The sequence below is a fragment of the Antedon mediterranea genome, chromosome 3 (genome assembly GCF_964355755.1).
Source record: "Antedon mediterranea chromosome 3, ecAntMedi1.1, whole genome shotgun sequence".
Classification (NCBI taxonomy): domain Eukaryota; kingdom Metazoa; phylum Echinodermata; class Crinoidea; order Comatulida; family Antedonidae; genus Antedon; species Antedon mediterranea.
In genome coordinates, this window is record NC_092672.1 from 29,007,621 (window position 1) to 29,028,441 (window position 20,821).

The following is a 20,821-nucleotide window of genomic DNA, read 5'->3' on the forward strand; positions in this document are numbered from 1 at the left end:
AGATCTATTTGTATTAGAATGGAATTATGAGTTAGAATAATAATTGAGAATCTGAAATTTGCATGTTACTTTAAAAGCCTTATATGTTCAACTTTTCGTAAATAACGTGAAATTTGTCCTCTTTTATTCTAGACTCGCAAGAAGTACGAGCACCAGCCGGATTTTATCACCGAGTGCGGTGGAACACTTCACGGCTACCAGCTGGAAGGCCTTAACTGGCTACGTTACTCCTGGTCTCACAAGACTGACACTATTCTAGCTGATGAGATGGGGCTTGGAAAGACGATTCAAACCATTGTGTTTTTGTACAGTTTATTTAAAGAGGTATGTGATTGTATTTAGTTTTCATTATAAGGAAATTATTATTCACCATACTATAATGATCTGTTCTAAAAGATTGTGACCTAAAGACATGTGATTGGGTTGAATTGAGAGTTTAACCAAGTTTGCATATTCTGTTTTCCTGTTCTTTTCCTCTAAATCTGGAAAACTTGCTTTATTGAATTTGTGCCTTCTTCTTCCACACTTTAATTTAGTTTTTTTTATTGTTTTCATTTTTTTAAATGTTCACCATACTATAATTGTGCCCTAAAGACTTACAAACAACTTGATTTATTGAAATGCTAGTTTAATCACATTGACAAATTATGTTTTCCTGTTCCATTTTTAAATTTAAAACAATGCACTTTAAAAAAAATTGTGTTCCTTCCAAATACATTAATTATGGGATGTATTTTGGCTAGTTGAAGCAGTCAGGTTTTATATAACTTGTTATAGTTATTTGTATTTGTGAGTAAGCCCAAACCAAATTTCATGTTCAATAACAATGAAGAATTTCGTTATTTTAGGGACATTCAAAAGGCCCATTCATCATTAGTGCGCCACTGTCGACCATCGTCAACTGGGAACGTGAATTTGAATACTGGGCTCCAGATTTTTATGTTGTTACATACATAGGAGATAAAGACAGCAGAGCTGTTATAAGGTGAGTGAAAATATATACAAGGATATACCAATACAACTCTTGATAGGCCGTAAACAAATTTACATAATGTACGATCAAACACCTGTAAATAGGATTTATGATTTTGTTACTTGAAAGGCGTTGCTTAGTCACGCATGTCTATGGATTTCTTACGCAGACTTAATTTCATAATTATGCTCGCTTTCATAGATCGCTGTTTTGTTAGATATGATATAAAATATTTTTTTTCTCAGATTTTTCTATTACATTACACACTTACATTATTTAAAGCAAATCATTTTTTTTTCATTCAACAGAGAGCATGAGTTCTCATTTGAAGACGATGCTGTAAAGGGCGGTAAAAAAGCGTACAGGATGCGCAAAGATTGCCCGGTCAAATTCCACGTTTTGTTGACCTCCTATGAACTGTGCAGCATCGATGCTGGAACGTTACAGTCTGTCGACTGGGAAGTACTGGTAGTGGACGAAGCACACAGACTCAAGAACAATCAGTCTAAGGTACTTAAATATTGAACTGAAGGAATTGAAATTAAAAATAATCCTTTTTACTTATTTTACAAAATAATACTGAAAGGCAATGAAGAAGAAATAGGGGAAAAACATATTAAACCTAAAGTCTGTCTACACTATGAAACTTTATATGATAAAAAGAATGTGATGTGCCCATATATGGATATGATAATGTCGTATCACTACCATATTTGGGCACATCACACTTTTTTTGTCACTCTAGTTGGATAGTGTAGACAAAGCTTTTTACAATAAGTTATAGGTAAATAGTAATAGTTACAAGTACCTACAACTCTGCCAACACTATCAAACTAGTTTGAAAAAAAAATGTGATGTGGCCAAATATGGTAGTAATAATAATGACATCATGTCCATATATGGGCACATCACATTTTTTGTCACATAAAGTTTGATATTGTAGACAGAGCTTAAGGCACACGTACTGTGTGTAGAATCTCTGACCTCTAGTTGAACTTGTGCAGGGTAAATTGGACCCTGGACGCGTAGTAGGCGAATGCAATGCTAGCGTGTTTAGAACAAGTTTAGAAGGAAACATCATGAACCACCTAGCTGCTTTAATTTTGTATGGCTTAGTCCAGGACTAGTTAGTCAGGTTTCATGAATACCATATCAATGATAGTCCAGGATTATCCTTAGTCCTGGACTAGATAGTGCCCTTTCATGAATACGGGCCTTAGTGTTTAACTTTATTGTAAACATTTTCTTTGATCTTGTTTGCAGTTTTTCCGTATCCTGAGTGGTTACGCTATCCAGTCTAAACTCCTCCTTACTGGTACACCGCTTCAGAATAACCTGGAGGAGTTGTTCCATCTTCTCAACTTTATGGCTTCCTCAAAATTCAAGTAAGTAGCTGTATTTGTTTTGCTTTTGTAAAAGATTAAGTATATTGACCTAATTTGGCAAGGCCATGTTCATCACTGACTAAGAGAATCACCCTTTAAAATTAGGATTTTAACCTTATACTGTAGAAGCCATCCCTTTTGACCCCTCTATTCAGGTGATAACCCTATTAAATGGACACTTTCCTGTACAACAAACACATGGAAAATATATTTTAACAGGGCTCGCAGAATCCTAAAATATTTGGATTTAGATTTTGGTTGCCCTCATCATTTTTTTACTTGCCCACTATTTTAACTTAATTTTAACGTTTTATACCGCGACTGCACCGCGAAAAAACGTCGGTGAAAAACGCCTATGCTTAATACACACTATGGTGTTTTTTTCGATGGATTTTAAAGTAGTGAAAACAATTTTTCAAATTTTTTCAATTACACAGTGATGTAGGCCAATCTTTTAAGAACATTTTACAGTAATTTATTTTCTCATACGATCCTCCGTACAAGAGTTGCGATTGTTTAATTAACATGGTGTCCTGAAATCCCTTGAAAACGCTATGTTATTTCTGTTGGTTACGCTTCGTTGCACGGCATTGTTTGTCATCGATCGAAGATGTGTTCCGTTTCGTGAATGAAAAAGGCGTATTCACGTGGGTTTACTTTGGGAGCAAAAACGTTTTGCTTCTATTGTGCAATGAAATTCCGAAAACAAGCTATTTTGCGATATTTAAAATGTAGTGGCCTAGACATGGCACTAATTATCTTACAATTATTTAATAGATATATCTAAAATATTGCCTATAGAAATGTAGGCCTCCTAGGCCTAAACAGTTTAAACAAAGTACTTATGAAGGTGATGAGCTTGTAACGCGTTGAAATCATAGAGAAGAAAAAAAAAACAAATATCAACTGACGTCCGTCTACGTGACGTGAAAAAACTCACAGCAGCTGCCGTACGTAGTAGGAGCACATGGGTACGGTGTGTGGAGAGTGCGGGCTTGTGGAAGTTTACTTGTTGTTTCAGTAGAAGCTCGCACAGGTTGGATAAAAACAACCATCTGCTCGCACAAGTTGGTGATTGAAAACAACACAAGGGAACTGTGCCAAATTGTGGTGAAAACCACGTGCTCCGCCAAGTTGGAGTTTTTGAAAGTTCAACTCTCGGCGATACCCGAAGAAGTGTATTATTTTCAATGTTGATAATAAAAAATATACTGTAACTATTTAAGTATTCAATGTATTTATTAAATAAATTATTAGGCCTATTAAATTTATATTCTGTAATATTTATTAAAAAAATGGTAGGCCTACTTGCCTTTGTTAAAAACATCGGCCGCCGCCTATTTGGCACAGACAATTAAAATTACGTATCTATTATAATTTAATAATATACTGTATTTTCAATACAACTGTACATTTGAACAATAATTATACAGTAATTCAGCAAATTATTTATTACACACAAAATACATAACATGAATGTAATTAAACATAGGCCTAATCTACTGTAGGCCACATAATTAATACTAAGTAGTAGATTCAGATTTTATTACCACCGTAAAATGATGTCGATAATTGAGAAAAACAAAAACATACTAGCCCCTATTTTATTTGGTTTATAGTATAACTAGGGAGTTGTTAATTAGAAACTCCCTGGTATAATAACTTCAAATAAGTTAAAAGCCGAGAGTTCAACGCTTCCTATTTTGCGATCAATGGATGCCGCAAGAGACCGCGTGCTATATGACAGACCTGGAAACTCTATACGCAACGACTTGATACGCCCGACTGCATAGAAACACATGTTTTGGCTCCTGGAGATAACGTTCCATACCACCGAATTCCGATCCATACATTTACTTAACAAACACTACACTGGTCTCGACGTCAAGAGAATTCGTTCGTGCGCGACTATTATTTTCATTGTTACAGTTTTTCACAACCCCTGTAAAACATCGTGGACATTTTCGGTGATTTTAAGAGGTTGCCCGTCGGGACATGACATGTCATGGTTGCCGCGGGACGTCGGGCAAGCGATTCTGCGAGCCCTGTTTAACACTACAGTCGATCCCGATTCAGGGACACCCCCATTAAGTTTTACTGTACCAATGATATATTTGTATTTATTATTTTCTTTCCAGCAATCTTCAATTGTTCTTAGAAGAATTTGAAGATATATCAAAGGAAGACCAGATTAAAAAACTGCATGACATGTTAGGACCTCACATGTTGCGTCGACTCAAGGCAGATGTGCTTAAGAATATGCCTTCAAAGAGCGAGTTCATTGTCCGTGTTGACCTTTCACCCCTCCAAAAGTAAGTTCATGGGATTTTTTTTCTTTAATAGGGTTCTGATGGTCCCACATGCGTTTTTTCGTGTGGTTAAGTGTAATTCTTTTTGTGGATCCAACCAAGGCAATCTAATAACAGGGTGCTCCAGAGATCAAAGGGGGTATCTGTGGCTGCGACATGATCAGTACCACACCCCTTATGTTTGAGTGAATGTTTGGAGTGTAAGGGTTAAACATGCAATGTGTTCTTCAATTTTGTAGTAGGTATACCATTGAATTATTGAATAGTACGAATGTTTATATTGCCTTTATTTACAGGAAATACTACAAGTACATCTTGACACGTAACTTTGAAGCTTTGAACACAAAAGGTAGCGGGCACCAAGTGTCACTACTTAACATTATGATGGACCTCAAGAAATGCTGTAACCATCCCTACCTATTCCCTACAGCAGCAATGGTTAGCGTTCATTGTTTTTATTTATTTATAACACACCTGTTTCTGTGGTGTATTCTTGTCATTTGATTGGTTGATTTCTTCTGTTACCACGATGTATTGGGTACATTGCTCCGTCAGCCTTTTGTAAACATTGAAAAGTGTATGATGAACTTGATCTGCAAAAACCAACCTGCAGGGCCAAATACCAATGCTACACAATAAGCACCTTATTGCTACACTATCAAACTTGATGTGACAAAAAATATAATATGCCCATACGTGGACATGATGATGTCTTACTCTACCATTTTTGGGCATATCACTACCATATTTGGGCACATCCCTGCCATATATTGTAGACAGAGCTTACTACAAAGCTATGTTTCCTACATTCAAATTTATCAAAAATGTGGTATGATAGTGTTCCATGAACTATTACTATATAACTGCTCTACCTTCAGACTAAATCTATATTGTTGCATTTTGAATAGGCCTTGTCTTCGATATTCGTGGTTGTAGGTTGATAGTGTTTAAATCATATATATTTTGCTATAATACACAGGAAGCGCCTCGTCTGCCCAATGGTGCTTTTGAAGTGAATTCCTTGACCAAGTCTGCTGGCAAATTGACCCTACTCAGCAAGATGCTAACAAAACTCAAAGTGGATGGACATAGAGTGCTCATCTTTTCACAGGTATGGTAATAAATTCATTTCAAAATGGTTGTGTAATTTCTGAATGATTTTGTGAAGCTCTTCTTTCACAAAGATAATCATTCGCGGATGACTGATTTTGAAGGTTTCCACAATAAGCCATTGTCATGTTGCATTTCGAGTGGTAAATAAAATACAGTAGAATCCCTTCTTTTGGGACACTTTCCTTTCCAAGGCCCACTATTTGTTTTAACATCACAGTCAACCCCTATGAAGGCGACCCCAAATGTCTCTAAAGGTGTCCCTTTAATGGAGGTTCTACTCTGTGCCTCTTGTAGCTATGATTATGCTTAATATTGTGACAAATGATTTAGTATCCCATCATGGAACAGAAAATAGTTTATCAATGATTAGTAAATTCATTTAATCTTTTAAATTAGTTTTAATGCAGCATAAAAAGGTTATTTTCCTCTTGTGTATTTTTTGTTTAAAGATGACGAAAGTTCTTGATTTACTTGAGGACTTCTGTGAAGGTGAAGGCTATAAATACGAACGTATAGATGGCGGTATTACGGGAAGTCTGCGACAAGAAGCTATTGATAGATTCAACTGTGAGTAAAAATAGTACTGGCGTATAGTTCCGTGTTACAACTTTCACTCACACGACAGTGGTTGACTCGCAATGCAGTGACTGTGTTGTTCTTACTAAATCGTTGTTTGAATTAGAATGTGTTGATAACTGAATTGATTATATTCTTAATTATGAAAAGTCAAATTATGCAAACATACTAATTATGCAAATGACCTAATTATGCAAAAAGCCTCATTATGCAAGCAGCTATATTATGGAAACATGCTGACAATTTAATTATACAGACAATTTAATTATGCAGACAACTTAATTATGCAAACATTAACAACTTAATTATGTAGACAATTTAATTATACAAACAAATAATTATGCAGACAACTAAATTATGCGAACAACTTAATTATGCCTTCCACAGCACCTGGTGCTCCACAGATGGTGTTCCTCCTCTCCACCCGTGCTGGTGGTCTTGGAATCAATCTGGCAACGGCAGACACTGTGATCATCTACGATTCTGATTGGAACCCTCACAACGACATCCAAGCGTTCAGTCGTGCGCATCGTATTGGTCAATGCAACAAGGTCATGATATATAGGTTTGTGACGAGGTCATCCGTTGAAGAGCGTATTACACAGGTTTGAGTTCTCTATTCTTAAAATTTAATTTGTTTTAAATACTTTATACACCAATGAAAAGAGGATTTTACTATTTATAAGTTACCATATTGTATTATGTCATGTATTAGGTAGCAAAGAAGAAGATGATGTTGACTCACTTGGTGGTGCGGTCTGGTCTTGGAGCAGGCAGCACGAGCAAAGCTGCCATGAGTAAGAAGGAACTGGATGACATCCTGAAGTTTGGAACGGAAGAACTCTTCAAAGATGAGGATGGAAAAGGTTAAGATGCTCTTTTTTAACTTTTATTTAGAAACTTTATTGATACAAAGGTGCATCCACAGAAATATGATACAAAATATATACAATACTATACAAATATTTACTTGGCTGAGGGCATGGTTAAAAATATAGGCTAAAGTGATCTGGAGACTATACTATATCCCGCATGACAATAACTATAGACCGCCGATTAACCAATCAGATGCCGTGAATTGAAAGGTGTATATAATAACAAATATATCAGACCTATTTGGAAAAATGAAATATCGGAAGGGTGCTGGTATATAATAATGACTACTAGCTACCTTGTCATCTGCCATTTAGCAGGTCCATGACAGTCTTCTTTCCCAATGATTCTCTATTTAGTGTTTCTTCTGTTAGTTCCGAATATGTATATTTATTTTTTAATCTATCAAGCATAGCTATCTTTTTTCTTCCTGTTCTTGTTTTGGTACTGTCTCAAATAACCGTCTCACAGAGACATCTGGTAGCCATTGACTTAAAGTTGGCATTTGGATGTGTTACTTTTAAATGTACAGTACGAGAGTGACTACTACCAAATTGCACAGTCACAAAACAACTTATAAAACAGTTCATATATACAGTTAAGACATTGCTGGGAATTATAAATTTCTGTTGAAGCAGGCTCCAATGAAGTTGCATCTAGTAAGTTGACTTTGTTGTACAACTCTATCAAGTACTGATGGTATCTTCCGACCTTTTCGTTTATTTTGTGTTGTGTGAAAAGTAAGAATTTTTGTAGGATCTTCATTTTCTTTTCTAATTACATGTCCGATCCAGTTGAATTGTTGCTTGTAGACATATTCTTCTAGCGGTTGACAGCCAGTAATTTTGTAGAGATCGTCATTATCAATTACGTAACGCCAGTCTATATAGTTTTCATCTGTTTCTTTATGTCTACATGGTTTGGTGGGCAGACCCTTTGAAAGCCATTCACTAGCATTCTTCTTAGGAAGGTTTTGTATGTTGTGCTAAGTTTGGACATTTCACTTCCTGTTGCCCTCCAAGCATGGCAACCATAGGTGAGTCTACTCCTAACTAGACCATTAAGAAACATCATTCTTGTTTGTAGGTGGATCGTTCTGTTGGTAAGCAATGCCCTATTCTCTGCAAATGCTCCTTTGGCTGAATTGATTCTGTATTTTACTTCTTGATCTCCAATATGAACATCATTGTAGGTAGCCCATACACCAAGGTATCTAAAGTGTGTTACGTTGTTAATGTGTATGCCGCCAATTTGTTTGATGCATCTTGGGTATTCTTCAACTTCCTCTTTCCAGTTCTATATAATGGTTTCTGTTTTGGGGGCACTAATTCTTAGACCAAATTCCAGACAAACTTCATTCAAGATGTTCACAATGGTTTGCAGTTCTTCTTGTGACCAGGAGCTTACAGCAAAGTCGTCAGCATAGCCACTTTCAAAGTCGTCATAGATGCCCCTTGACGGTGCTTTACATCTTTGAGCACGATTTGTAGCTTCAATAGGAATTAGGTATTGTATCATTAGGCCATCCAAACTAGCATCTTTACAGCGTTGTTTGAACACTCTAATAACGTAATCAAAATATTGGTTAAACATGCTTGTACTCTCAATACCACCCTGTCGCACACCAGAAGATGTTTCGAACTTATCATCACTCGGATCGTTGTCAGCAAGGTATGCTTTCGTTGAGCTGTACAGTGATTGTATTATGTCAATCATAGTAGTAGACTGGTTTAAGTGAAACCTATTACAAATGCTTAGGAAAAGAAGATTACGATTCACATGGTCGAATGCTGCTGTTAAATCAATGAAGCATGTATAGAGTTTGCGATTTGAGCGATATGCAATTTCCTGGATCTGCTTGATTACATATATAGCATCATTGCACCCTCTGTTGGACCTGAATCCAAACTGTGTGCGTAGAAGTTGACTTTCATAAAAGATGGAAAAACGTGAAAGAATGATAACCATAAGTATTTTTGAAAAAGTAGACCCAAGTTTACCTTCATATATTCCTTCTATCACATTTTTCGATAATCCTCCTTCCCTATCCTTCCAATCCATTGACTATTAGTTAATTTAATTATATACGAAATATAAGGGTAAGAATAGTTGTTTAAGATAAGGCTTGCATTCCAATCCAATAATTTGGAGACAGGCATTTTATCCACTTTTTGAATCATCATGGTGTGTAGTATCTTTAGTAACCTGAAACAATGAATAATGAACTTGGTTTCTTCACATAGTTTCTCATTCTATTTATCTCTATAAATAAATACATTATCTTTTGTCTTTATTTTCAGACGAAGAAACTGTGATCCGTTGGGACGAGAAGGCAGTTGCTGATCTTCTGGATCGTGACAAAGAGGTGAAAGAAGAAGAAGACGACGAAGAGGAAGAGAAGGAGTGGGGTGCCAATGAATACCTGAGCTCTTTCAAAGTGGCAAGCTACACCACTAAACAAGAGGAGGAGTCTGATGAAGAAGAGACAGAGGTTATCAAGCAAGAGCTGGAGCCTTCGGATCCGGCCTACTGGGAAAAGCTGCTCCGCCATCATTACGAACAACAGCAAGAAGATTTGGCACGTACCCTTGGAAAGGGAAAGCGGATCCGGAAGCAAGTGAACTACAACGATGGGGCTCAGGGAGACGCTGGTAATTTTTTTTAATGATATTTTCATTCAAACTTGTCGTATTTAGGTTGCTTCATTTTAATCATCTGACTTTAAACCTTCTGTTTTAACCATGTTATTAGGCTTCCATTGCATTATACAGGCTCACATCAATGTCTGTGCATGCCCATAAATTAATTTCCGCTCTGATAGCTTCTGCAACTACTGTCATTTACTATCACTATGGAGATGCTATAAACAAAAAATATTTATTACAAAAAACGCTGCTCGACTTTTTAACACAACAGTTTTAATTCTACAGATTCTTTTTATTTTGCATTGTTTATTGTCTTCTATGGCTCATCATTAAAGATATATTGCCAACCCATATTCCCCCCCCCCCCCCTAAACTTTGAATAGGCCAATTCTGTTATTTTCATTCTTCACAGTATTTTTATTACTCTTACTATTTACATAATTGCTTGAATATGCCTTGCTGATCTATTTACAAATATTATTCATTTTTCAGCATGGGATGACAAACTGAGTGACTACAACAGTGACTATTCAGTACACACAGATGAAGAGGAAGATGAAGACTTTGATGAAAAGTCAGAGCGTAAGTAGATAATGATGACCTAGCCTATAGTGATGTCATATCACTACTATATTTGGGCATATCACTACCATATTGGGGCACATCACAGTTCTTTTGTCAATCTAGTTGAATAGTGTAGACAGAACTTTATATTCTTGAAGATAACTTGGTTATTTTATTTTAAGAGGACGATTATGTGTTCACTTCTTGAACAGCCTGCATAACCTGTTTGATTAATATAAATTTTAAATTGAAATTGTTTATGGCATGCCGATCTATGTTATATATATATATATATATTATCTGTATTTAATTGTTAACCGTTTTTTATGTTGTATTGTTTTATGTTTCAAACCTGTTAGTGGCGGTATTTATCGCTGTTGGTTTTGACTGAATAAAATAAAAAATAAAAATAACCTATTGTATGAAAATGTTTGATCTTCTCTAAAAAATGTAATAAAATAATTCTTTTGTAGTTCGACGTAGCAGAAGACAGGAGAGAGACAAAGATAAGTTGCCACCTCTATTGGCTAGAGTTGGTGGTAGTATTGAGGTAAATTTTACACTGCATTGTACAGTATGAACAACTCCCATATATGGACACTATGACGTCATATCACTACCATATTTGAGCAGATCACACTAGTGTGATATTGTAGACAGAGCATTAGAAATTCTTTAATTTTCACACAATGTGTTTTTTTAGGTATTGGGATTCAATGCTCGACAACGGAAGGCTTTCCTAAATGCCATTATGCGATGGGGCATGCCACCCCAAGATCCTTTCAACTCACAGTGGATGGTTCGTGATCTACGCGGAAAGCCAGAAAAACATTTCAAGTAAGTAAATTTGGTTATGGTGTACACTAAAAACAGTAATGTTCATATTTTCAAATAAAGAAAAAAACGTAGAAAACATTAAATGATTAATTCTTTTATAATTTTTAATTCATAGAGCTTACGTGTCGCTGTTTATGCGTCACCTGTGTGAACCTGGTTCAGACAACACCGAAACATTTTCTGATGGCGTGCCACGAGAAGGCTTGTCACGACAACATGTGTTGACCAGGATTGGCGTTATGAGTCTTATCAGAAAGAAGGTATGTTCTTTTCTTTATGCTTTTAAAATTGTCTTGTGAGCATTCAGTCTTGATAGCGTGGACTGTATAATGTTTTTTAAACCATTTATACAACCCTTCCTAAATATCCTTATTGAACATGCTTCATAAAAAAAACATGTACGTATTCATGAATGATAGTTAATATAAAAACCAGATGAAAATATTTTTTGACAAGCAAAAAAACTGTTTCTTAATATTTATTTTCATATTTTTAGGTTCTAGAATTTGAACCAGTTAATGGAAAAATAAGTTTACCAGGATCAGTGGATGTCAATGCTTTGAATGTCAAGCTAGGCTCGCGCCAATCTTCAGCAACGCCATCACCTGTGCCGACTCCAAAGAATGTTGGTTCACCAGCAGTCAATGCAGACACCAAGACTAAGGTTGAAAATCTTAAAGATGAAGCCAAGTCAGAGGCAGCCTCACCAGCTCCAGGCTCTCCAGCATTGGATGCTGCAAAAGAAGAGGCAAAATCGTCTGCAAGTTCTCCAGCACCAGATGCTAAAAAAACTGATGAAGGTGAAGTCAAAGAAAAGGCAGAGGAAGAAGGAAATGAAAAGGAAGAAAAGAAAGATGTAGTGGAACCTGAGAAAGAAGCACATCAACCTGAAGATAAGAAAGCTGATGAGAAAGAAGAGAAAATGGAAACTGATGCTAAACCAGATAAAGAAGAGTCAAATGAAGAGAAAAAAGATGAAGGAACTGAGAAGGAAGAAAAGATGGACGTTGATCCATCTAAAGAAGAAAAGAATGAAGAGAAAGAGGCAGAAGTTGCACAGAAAGAGGGAGAAGAAAAGAAGTCTGAAGAATCAAAGGAAGAGAATAAGGAAACTGCAGCTGAAGTGAAGGAAACTGGAGACCAAGAGAAGAAAACAGAAGACCAAGAGAAGAAAACAGAAGACAAAGAGAAGAAAACAGAAGACAAGGAAAAACAGGAAGAAAAGAAGGGTGAGAAAGAAGAAGAGAATGAAGGCAAGAAAGAGGAAAAAGCAGAGAAAGCTGGTGATGCAACAAAGACAGTTGATGTAACAAAGACAGTTGATGTAAAAGAAGAAAAGAAAGAAGTAAAAGATGAAGATAAAGTTTTGAAGGAGGAGAAGAAGGATGATAAGACGTTTGTGTTCAATATTGCTGATGGCGGCTTCACAGAACTGCACACTCTCTGGTTGAATGAAGAAAGAGCTGCCAAGAGTTCCGGTGACAGAGGTGATGAGATCTGGCACAGAAAGCATGACTTCTGGCTGCTGAGTGGCATTGTAAAGTATCCTTTTTGTGTAATGAATAATGTGCTTGTTATCAGGTTATACAGGCGTACACACAATGTTATATTTTGAAAGCCTTTAGTGCACAAAGTTTTTATAAACTGTGCTTTATAGTACTTTATGATGAAGAGTGCAAACAATCATGGTTTTAAAGCCTTTTTAGGAAAAGTAGATTATGATACGATCGGAAGCTTCCTTGACCACGTTTGTAGACATGGATATGGACGTTGGCAGGACATTCAAAATGACCAGTGCTACTTATTGATCAATGAACCCTTCAAAGTAGATGTTGGAAAGGGAAATTACCTTGAGATGAAGAACAAGTTTCTTGCAAGAAGATTTAAGGTAAGATCTGATACTATTTAAGTTAGTTTTGACCTTTGTAATCTAGTGAGCATGGTACGTGACTACAGGACAAATATAGTGTACACTAAATTGGCCAAGCTATGTATAGGTATAGCATTGGTAGCTTAGGCCTAGCCTAAATTTCTTGAATGAAAGCTGGTATCATAGTGATAGGATCTAGGCCCTAACCTAATCAGTTGTCATAGTGGATGTGCAAATCGAATAGTCCCTCAGAACCACTTTCACAATCGTTTCCACAATCCAAGATGTTCTATGGACCATTCATATAATATATAATTTGTATTCTATAGCTTCTTGAGCAAGCTCTTGTTATTGAAGAGCAACTACGACGTGCAGCTTACTTGAACCTTACCCAGGACCCCAACCACCCGGCCATGGCTTTAAATGCCCGTTTCGCTGAAGTCGAATGCCTTGCTGAAAGCCATCAACATCTTTCCAAGGAGAGTCTGGCTGGCAATAAGCCAGCTAATGCTGTACTGCACAAAGGTAAATTGATTTGCCTGGCTATCATTTTTAATACAGTGTAACCTCTATTAAGGGGACTTCTCAGGACCCACCAAATATCCCCTAACGCTTGGTTCCCACTGGGATGCAGTGCAAGGACATAATCGTAACGCAAGCAAGTTGACAATTCGAATAAAAATTGGTTGTGTTTAAATCCTTGTGTTGTGTCCTAGTGGGAATCAAGCATTAATAGAAATGTTCCCTGAATAGAAGTTTGCCGGAATTTTTAACATATATTGCCCTTTGTTCATTTCACAGGAAAGTGTCCCCTGAATAGGAGGGGTTTCTACTTTAACTTGATTAAATTGTGCCAGTGCTTTCAAAACTATCATTTAGGTGGTTGAATCCAATTAACATTCCAGATTGGTTTAGCATCTCTTTATCAAAATGAATATTTCTCTCTTACACACTGGTGGGTATTTCCTTTATGTCTTATAAATGGTTAAATATTTTTGTTTTATCATCAGTGTTGAACCAATTGGAGGAGCTCCTAAGCGACATGAAGTCAGATGTGGCCCGTCTTCCGGCCACGCTGTCTCGTATTCCACCAGTAGCAGCAAGACTCCAAATGACGGAGCGCAACATCCTTAGCAGACTTGCCACAAGAGACTCTGCATCCAAGACTCTTGCTCAGTCCCAGCAGCCATCCCAAGCTGCTGCAGCTCCCCCTCCACAACCGGTAGCTGCACATTCATCAGAGGTAAGAGTCACTTGTGGTCACAATGCTAAACTATAGTGAATTCAAATCCAATCAAAGGTCAAATGCTATCCAACCTATGAAACATTACCTAAAGATTTTTTTTATATTTTGATAAAATACATGAATAAGAAAATTTTTAAAAGAAATCATTTGTATTGTACAAGAGTAAGCCCTCTAAATCCCCAAAGGGGGATTTACATTCTGAGCAATACTTGAGCAAGTCACTGCAATAAACAGTGTGCATGATTACCAAAAATAAACTTGCTTAATTGCATAAATAGGTTGAAGAGCGTAGTGTAGCTCGGTGGTTAAGGTGCTTGCCTTCCGATCCCAAGGTCCAGGGTTCAATCCTGACCTAGTGCAAGGGTTGTAAATCGTTACTATTTCAACTCCACTCCCTAAGCCCCAAAAAAGACATCCTTTAATTGGCGAGTTACTCGCTCTTAGATGCATAAAGAGTTAGTTACTGCAGTAGAATAATTTTTGCATTGTCCTTTATTGTTAAAATTGTTTTCTGTTGAAAATGTATGTCAATTATGGCTATTCTGTTATTATCTGCAGTCGGCTCAATCAAGCCAGCACCAACATGGCTCTTTTAGTTCTCAAAATCCATACGCATCGTACAAGGCTAACAGTAGTTTTGGGGGCAGTTTTGCTACCAACTACACAATGTACAGACCATCAAGCCAATATGGAAACCAATACACCAACAAAAAAAGTAAGTTATTTTACATTCTTTTATTTCTTGGTCCTTTTTTTATTAAAATAACATTTTGAAAGTATATATTTTTAGTTATTAATATGCATGATATGCAAATGTTTGATTTGAATATTTTAGTTCTGTTGATGTTGATTGGTTAACAATTATTAACATAATATAATACTAAATTTGAAGTATGTATATACCAAATCATTATATCATTATCATTTTTGGCAAATTATAAAAAATATCTATCACTTTATCACATCATTTTTAATATAATATACAGCAGAATCCCTATTAAAGGGCCTTTCACACCTGCTCCGGCACAGTTCCGGTCCGGTGACGGCAAATCCAATCGAACGTCAATGTTTCGTTTTTACGCGCATATCGATTGGTGCTTGGCCGCGTGGAGCGTCATGAAAACGAAACATTGGCGTTCGATTCGCCGGACCGGAACCGTGCCGGAACAGGTGTTAATACCCAATAAAGTGTTACGTGGAGGTGTCCCCTAAATAAAGGTTTGCCATAGTGTTAAAACATATGTTGCCGCCTGTTTTTACACATAAAGTGTCCCTTTAATAGAGGTTTTACTGTATAACTGTTTCAATATGCCATTATTATACCAGTATCATTTTCAGCATCATATCAATATTGCTATATTGATATCATTTTTAATATATAGATATACAGTAGAACCAGTGTTTTACGTACCCAGATTTTACGTTCCCTGGATTTTACGTACGCTTGAAATAACAGATGACGTCATCATTTTCTTACAACAACAAAGCATAATAAAAATGGCTGTGTGAGGAATTCTGCTGTGTGAAACAAGCTACACGCGTGCATTTCCCCACAGCAGCGACTGTTTTTATTGATGGAAAATACAAGAACATTGATATTTTAATTTACACTTTATTTAAACATCGCACAGCCTGTATATACTGTACTTTTTTAGTTAGGCCTCACATCTTGTTAGGCCTGCTAGCCTGGCCAGGCCTAGCTAGTGACCACCTGCATGCTGTACAGTAAAGTAGGCAAACACGGGTAGCCTTTATACATTAGCTACGATCTTTACGTATTTGAGGTCAATTTAAGATCAACCTTGATTTTACGAATCCTGTGTTTTACGTACGCCTTTCGTACGTAAAATGAAGGTTCTACTGTATTAATATTCTTTTCAGCATCATATCATTGTCATTATCACTATCATCGTTATCACTTCCCATAGTTTCTCATCACCATCATGTTTTATCATTAACTTCATATATACCAGCTTATCAGTTTCATTGTATGTAGTAGTCAATACCCTACTATCTGCATCTGCTCATTTTTACATGGGAAAAACTTGTTCCGTTTGCTAACCACAGGTGCACAGCCTGTACCCCAAGGTAATGTACAGGTGTTACCAGGCTCTAGCCAACCACAGGTGGTGAAATCACATCAACCATCTACAAGCAACTATTATTCAACAATGCTGAGTAATGCGTCGAGTGCCATCTCAAACTCCAAAGGTAAACACAGTAGAACTCCTGTTAAGGGACAACTTCGGGGACCCAATAAAGGATTCACTTAATAATAGGTGGCAGGGGCCATATCCAAGTATTTATTTGACAATGGAGCACTATTACTCACAAGTCAGAAATCACATTTTAGTTTTGGTCTCGGCAAAAGATTTTCTTAAATTATGCAGTGGCAATCCTGGATTTTGAAATGGGGGAAGGGGAGGGGGGACGCAGGGCCTAGAAATGGTGAAATGAAGGACTGAGCTTAATTTGATATACTATCAAACCGCCCCTGCATTATGAGTACCGAATGGTCTCCTATTTTTTCTAAAGGTCCAATTTTTATTGAATCTAAATCTGAAATTAAAACCTTTGGTGTCCCCAGAATATAGTATTAAAACATGTAATATCCCTCATTAAGTAACTCGTTAATAAGGGTGTCCAATTGGAGGTGTTCTACTGCAGTTATCTGTAATCTATAATATCAATACATCATCAGGAATAGAATGAAACAATTCAACAACGCTTACTATACTAGTTTGATTGAACGAATATTTTGGTGATTTGGTGATTATCAATTTTGAAAGTTCCCTTCTTTTTCCATGTCTACTACTAACATGTATAAGAACATTCATTTATCAACATCTTATGGTTTCTGAAACGAATAATACTTTCCACCGAATGCATGAATATCCCTCCAAAAACATGAATAATATGAGACTTTAAATATGTCATTATTCTGTAAAAAAAAAAAATATTATTTCATTTATAAAAAGACAAAAGAAACGTTTAATTAAATGTATACAATTTCTTTTCATCTCTTTTATAGGTTCACATTCAACAAAAGTAATCCCACCCGCAGCTCATCAAAGCTCAAGTAAATCTAGCAGCGAAGGAGGCTTAGGTGGGTCATCTCAACCCAAGTAGTTCACTACTACTACTCCATCATTCATAAGGTGCTTGGCTTGTAAGCTTAATACTTTACCTAATATCTTTATTTTAAAATTCTCCGTGTCGCATAGCTATGGAAGTATTCGTACAGGTCCTTGAAAACATAGAAAATCATGGAATAATTTTAATTTTTTTATAGGAGAAAAAACGAATATATTTTTTAGGACATTCACAATTATTATGCTTGACATCCTACATTTTCACATAATTGTTAAAAAATTATTGAAATGAACATTTTGGAAGAAGAAAATTTTCTTTTCAATTGGACACCATTGTTCAAATATTAAAAGAATAAACATATAACTCATAAGAAGAAGGTTTTCTTTTTAATTGGAAACAATTTTTAAAAAGTTATTGAAATAATAAGAAGAAGAAAGTTTTCTTTTTATTTGGACATCATTTTTACACTTATTTTCCTTTAATGTGATATTCTACCCTGTCATAAAATAAGGCAAGGAATTGCGGCATCAAAATCAGAAAAAGACTAATTTTTTACCAATATGCGAGATGGAGAATTGTTTTTTTTATAATTTATAAATTTTTTTAGATATATGTTTTAATTTTATTTTCAGTTTCTTTTATTAACGTTTAGTTTTTATCTTCAGTTTTAAGAAAAGATCATTATTTTATCAACAATTTGTTTAATTTGTTTTGTATACACTCTACTAAACATAATTATCATAATTATAGTAATATATTTATTTTAATTGTTTGATTTTTTTTATAATTATGCATTCAATTATGAAATTGTTTTGATCATTTTACTTTACTAGGAGGTACAAATTAATCTAAAATAATAATATTGAATTGTAGGATTTATACTACTATTGCCTGCAACTAAATAAAATAAATATATTGTTTGATTGCACAAATAATAATTAACATGCTGTGTGAATGCATGCTATGGAATTTGACATGCATGTTGCATTGTAGGTACATTTCATTAATAATATAAACTTTGACCTCATGTCTTGACATAATTTAATAATGTATTAAAAGAATATAGATTGTAAATTATCCAGACAGTATAGTATATGAAAATGTGCATTTAACTTAAATTTTAAATGCGTTTGTTGATTAAACTTCTGATTCAAATATAAGCCCACTGTGGGCTTCTGTATGGCATACTTTAATATGTTCAAAATTATTAAAAATTGTACATATCTAATAATATTTTCTTTCATTTTGTAGGTCAAAATCGAGACAGAAACAGGCCTCGTACAGATGAAGTTATTCTTATTGAATAAAAAAAAAATGTAGGATATTGCAGAGGTATTCCAGTTGCATACTAGTTTAATGCAGTAGCAGAAAAACTTAATGAACTATTATTTAAAAGTTAGATTGACCTGTTGATGAACCTTGAACTTGTACATGGTGCTATGTTAGTACTGTACCACCTTTTGTGCTGACACTGACAGTGCATATTATAAACGCCTAAGGTGGATACTGGCCACCCAGGATGGATACTGAAAACTTAGAGTTGATACTAAGCACCCAGGGTGGCTGATAAATACACAGGTTGGCTAATAAACACCCAGGTTTGGTACTAAACACCTACTGTTAATGCTAAACACTTACCATGGATACTAAACACCCAGGTTTGGTACTAAACACCCACTGTTAATGCTAAACACTTAGCATGGATACTAAACACCCAGGTTTGGTACTAAATACCTACTGTTAATACTAAACACTTAGCATGGATACTAAACACCCAAGATCAACACTCAATTTGTAGCAGAGGCAATGTAAATAATAAGCTATTAAATATTGCCATGTTAACGCAGAGACCCATCCCTTCAGATGCTTGTTGTATGAAATGGCTTTTATTTGAAAAATATACTGTAGTTTATTACATATAACATTCACAAGAAATAATTTTCTTCACTCTCAGAAATATAAGCTTGTATATAACGTCAGCATGCTTTTAAGGTTGTGTTGTCAAAATATTTTGCCCATAGGCCAATGAAAGATATTGTTTAGCCATGTCTCCGGCTTTTACCAGGCTATAAGGCTAACCAGCCATGCCTTGGCTACCATTGGATATTGGCTAGCCAAGTCTCTGGATTTTGCCAGGTTATAAGGCTGTCATACCTTGTTCTTGGTGTGTTTTGCATATATGTAGTAAATTTAAGCAAGGCTATCAACAGTCTTGGATAATATAAACTTAATAATTATATACTACAATACAATAAAGTTTTAAGGACATAAATTATTTTTTGAGCATTAAAATTAATATAATAATGAGCGGATGATTTCATGATTTGATAGTTAATTCTTAAATGTTGCTTTTTTAATCTGTTACTAATTTGTTATGAATTGTAATTTAGTAAATGCATGTTTGTAAACTTTTTTTGTATTGTTATATTCAAATAATTTTTTTCCATTTGCAGCAAATATGTAATTGGGAAAATCTGGTTGTATTTATTTAATGCTTAAAATGATAAAAAAGTTAAAGTAAAATAAGAGTAATAACATTGTTGTTTGTTTTTTTTTATTTACTTAAATATACACAAATTGTTTTAAAAATATCTTAACTCTGGATATGTATAATATTACTGTGTTAGGTGGCCGTATGGCCAAATATGCTATTGCTATATACGTGCATATATTATTATAGCCCGCCAAAATAACAGGTCATTATAACCCCCTTTTAAAAAAAAATTTTGACCCTTTTATTTTTTCACGAAACTAGTTACTATGGCCCTATGAGATGATAACACAATATATGGCAATATTTTCGCATAATTATTGAATTTTAAAAAGTGAAAATGTTGGCAATTTTTCGAAAAAAATCCCTGTACTTTAGTACAGGAAAATTTTGTAAAAATGGCAAAATTTTGACCCTTGTATTTTTAAACAAAACTAGTTGCTATGGCTCTATAAGATGATGATAACACAATATATGCGCATATATGGCAAAATTATCGCATAATTATTGAATTTTAAAAATGGTATGTTTTGGCCAAATTTTCCAAAAAATGGCCGATTTTCGACCCTTTTATTTTTTGACATAAATGGTTACTATTGCATAAAAAACATGCGCAGAGTCGAATAATGGGTTCTGCGGATGTCAATTGTGCTATAGTAACCACTTTTGACATAAATGGTTACTATAGTATAATAAACATGTGCAAAGGCGAATAATGGGTTCTGCGCATGTCAATTGTCCTATAGTAACCAGTTTTATTGAAAAATAAAAAGGTCGAAAATTAGCCATTTTTTGAAAAAAATTCCTGTACTATAAGTACTAGTCTGGGTTCCAGACGGAGTTTTG

The 20,821-nt window shown here is 35.3% G+C and overlaps 1 protein-coding gene across 7 annotated transcripts in view; it reads left to right on the top strand.

Moving 5' to 3' along the window:
• LOC140045157 (chromodomain-helicase-DNA-binding protein 4-like) overlaps positions 1 to 20,613 on the top strand; it is a 31,467-nt gene extending 10,854 nt beyond the window's left edge. For 2 of the 7 annotated variants that reach the window (XM_072089926.1, XM_072089930.1), the window contains 23 exons: positions 133 to 324; positions 849 to 985; positions 1,282 to 1,483; positions 2,237 to 2,358; positions 4,497 to 4,670; positions 4,964 to 5,105; positions 5,647 to 5,778; positions 6,230 to 6,347; positions 6,744 to 6,961; positions 7,072 to 7,222; positions 9,530 to 9,880; positions 10,367 to 10,456; positions 10,912 to 10,988; positions 11,142 to 11,275; positions 11,391 to 11,535; positions 11,772 to 12,817; positions 13,031 to 13,163; positions 13,475 to 13,670; positions 14,156 to 14,388; positions 14,950 to 15,106; positions 16,459 to 16,602; positions 17,423 to 17,497; positions 18,736 to 20,611. In XM_072089926.1, the coding sequence (XP_071946027.1) occupies positions 133 to 324; positions 849 to 985; positions 1,282 to 1,483; positions 2,237 to 2,358; positions 4,497 to 4,670; positions 4,964 to 5,105; positions 5,647 to 5,778; positions 6,230 to 6,347; positions 6,744 to 6,961; positions 7,072 to 7,222; positions 9,530 to 9,880; positions 10,367 to 10,456; positions 10,912 to 10,988; positions 11,142 to 11,275; positions 11,391 to 11,535; positions 11,772 to 12,817; positions 13,031 to 13,163; positions 13,475 to 13,670; positions 14,156 to 14,388; positions 14,950 to 15,106; positions 16,459 to 16,602; positions 17,423 to 17,497; positions 18,736 to 18,791 (4,425 nt within the window). In that variant the 3' untranslated portion in view covers positions 18,792 to 20,611. Of the gene's footprint in view, positions 1 to 132; positions 325 to 848; positions 986 to 1,281; positions 1,484 to 2,236; positions 2,359 to 4,496; positions 4,671 to 4,963; positions 5,106 to 5,646; positions 5,779 to 6,229; positions 6,348 to 6,743; positions 6,962 to 7,071; positions 7,223 to 9,529; positions 9,881 to 10,366; positions 10,457 to 10,911; positions 10,989 to 11,141; positions 11,276 to 11,390; positions 11,536 to 11,771; positions 12,818 to 13,030; positions 13,164 to 13,474; positions 13,671 to 14,155; positions 14,389 to 14,949; positions 15,107 to 16,458; positions 16,603 to 17,422; positions 17,561 to 18,735 lie in introns of all 7 variants that reach the window. The other 5 variants (XM_072089928.1, XM_072089927.1, XM_072089931.1 and 2 more) reach the window with 5 other exon arrangements.
• The last annotated feature ends 208 nt before the right edge of the window (positions 20,614 to 20,821 follow it).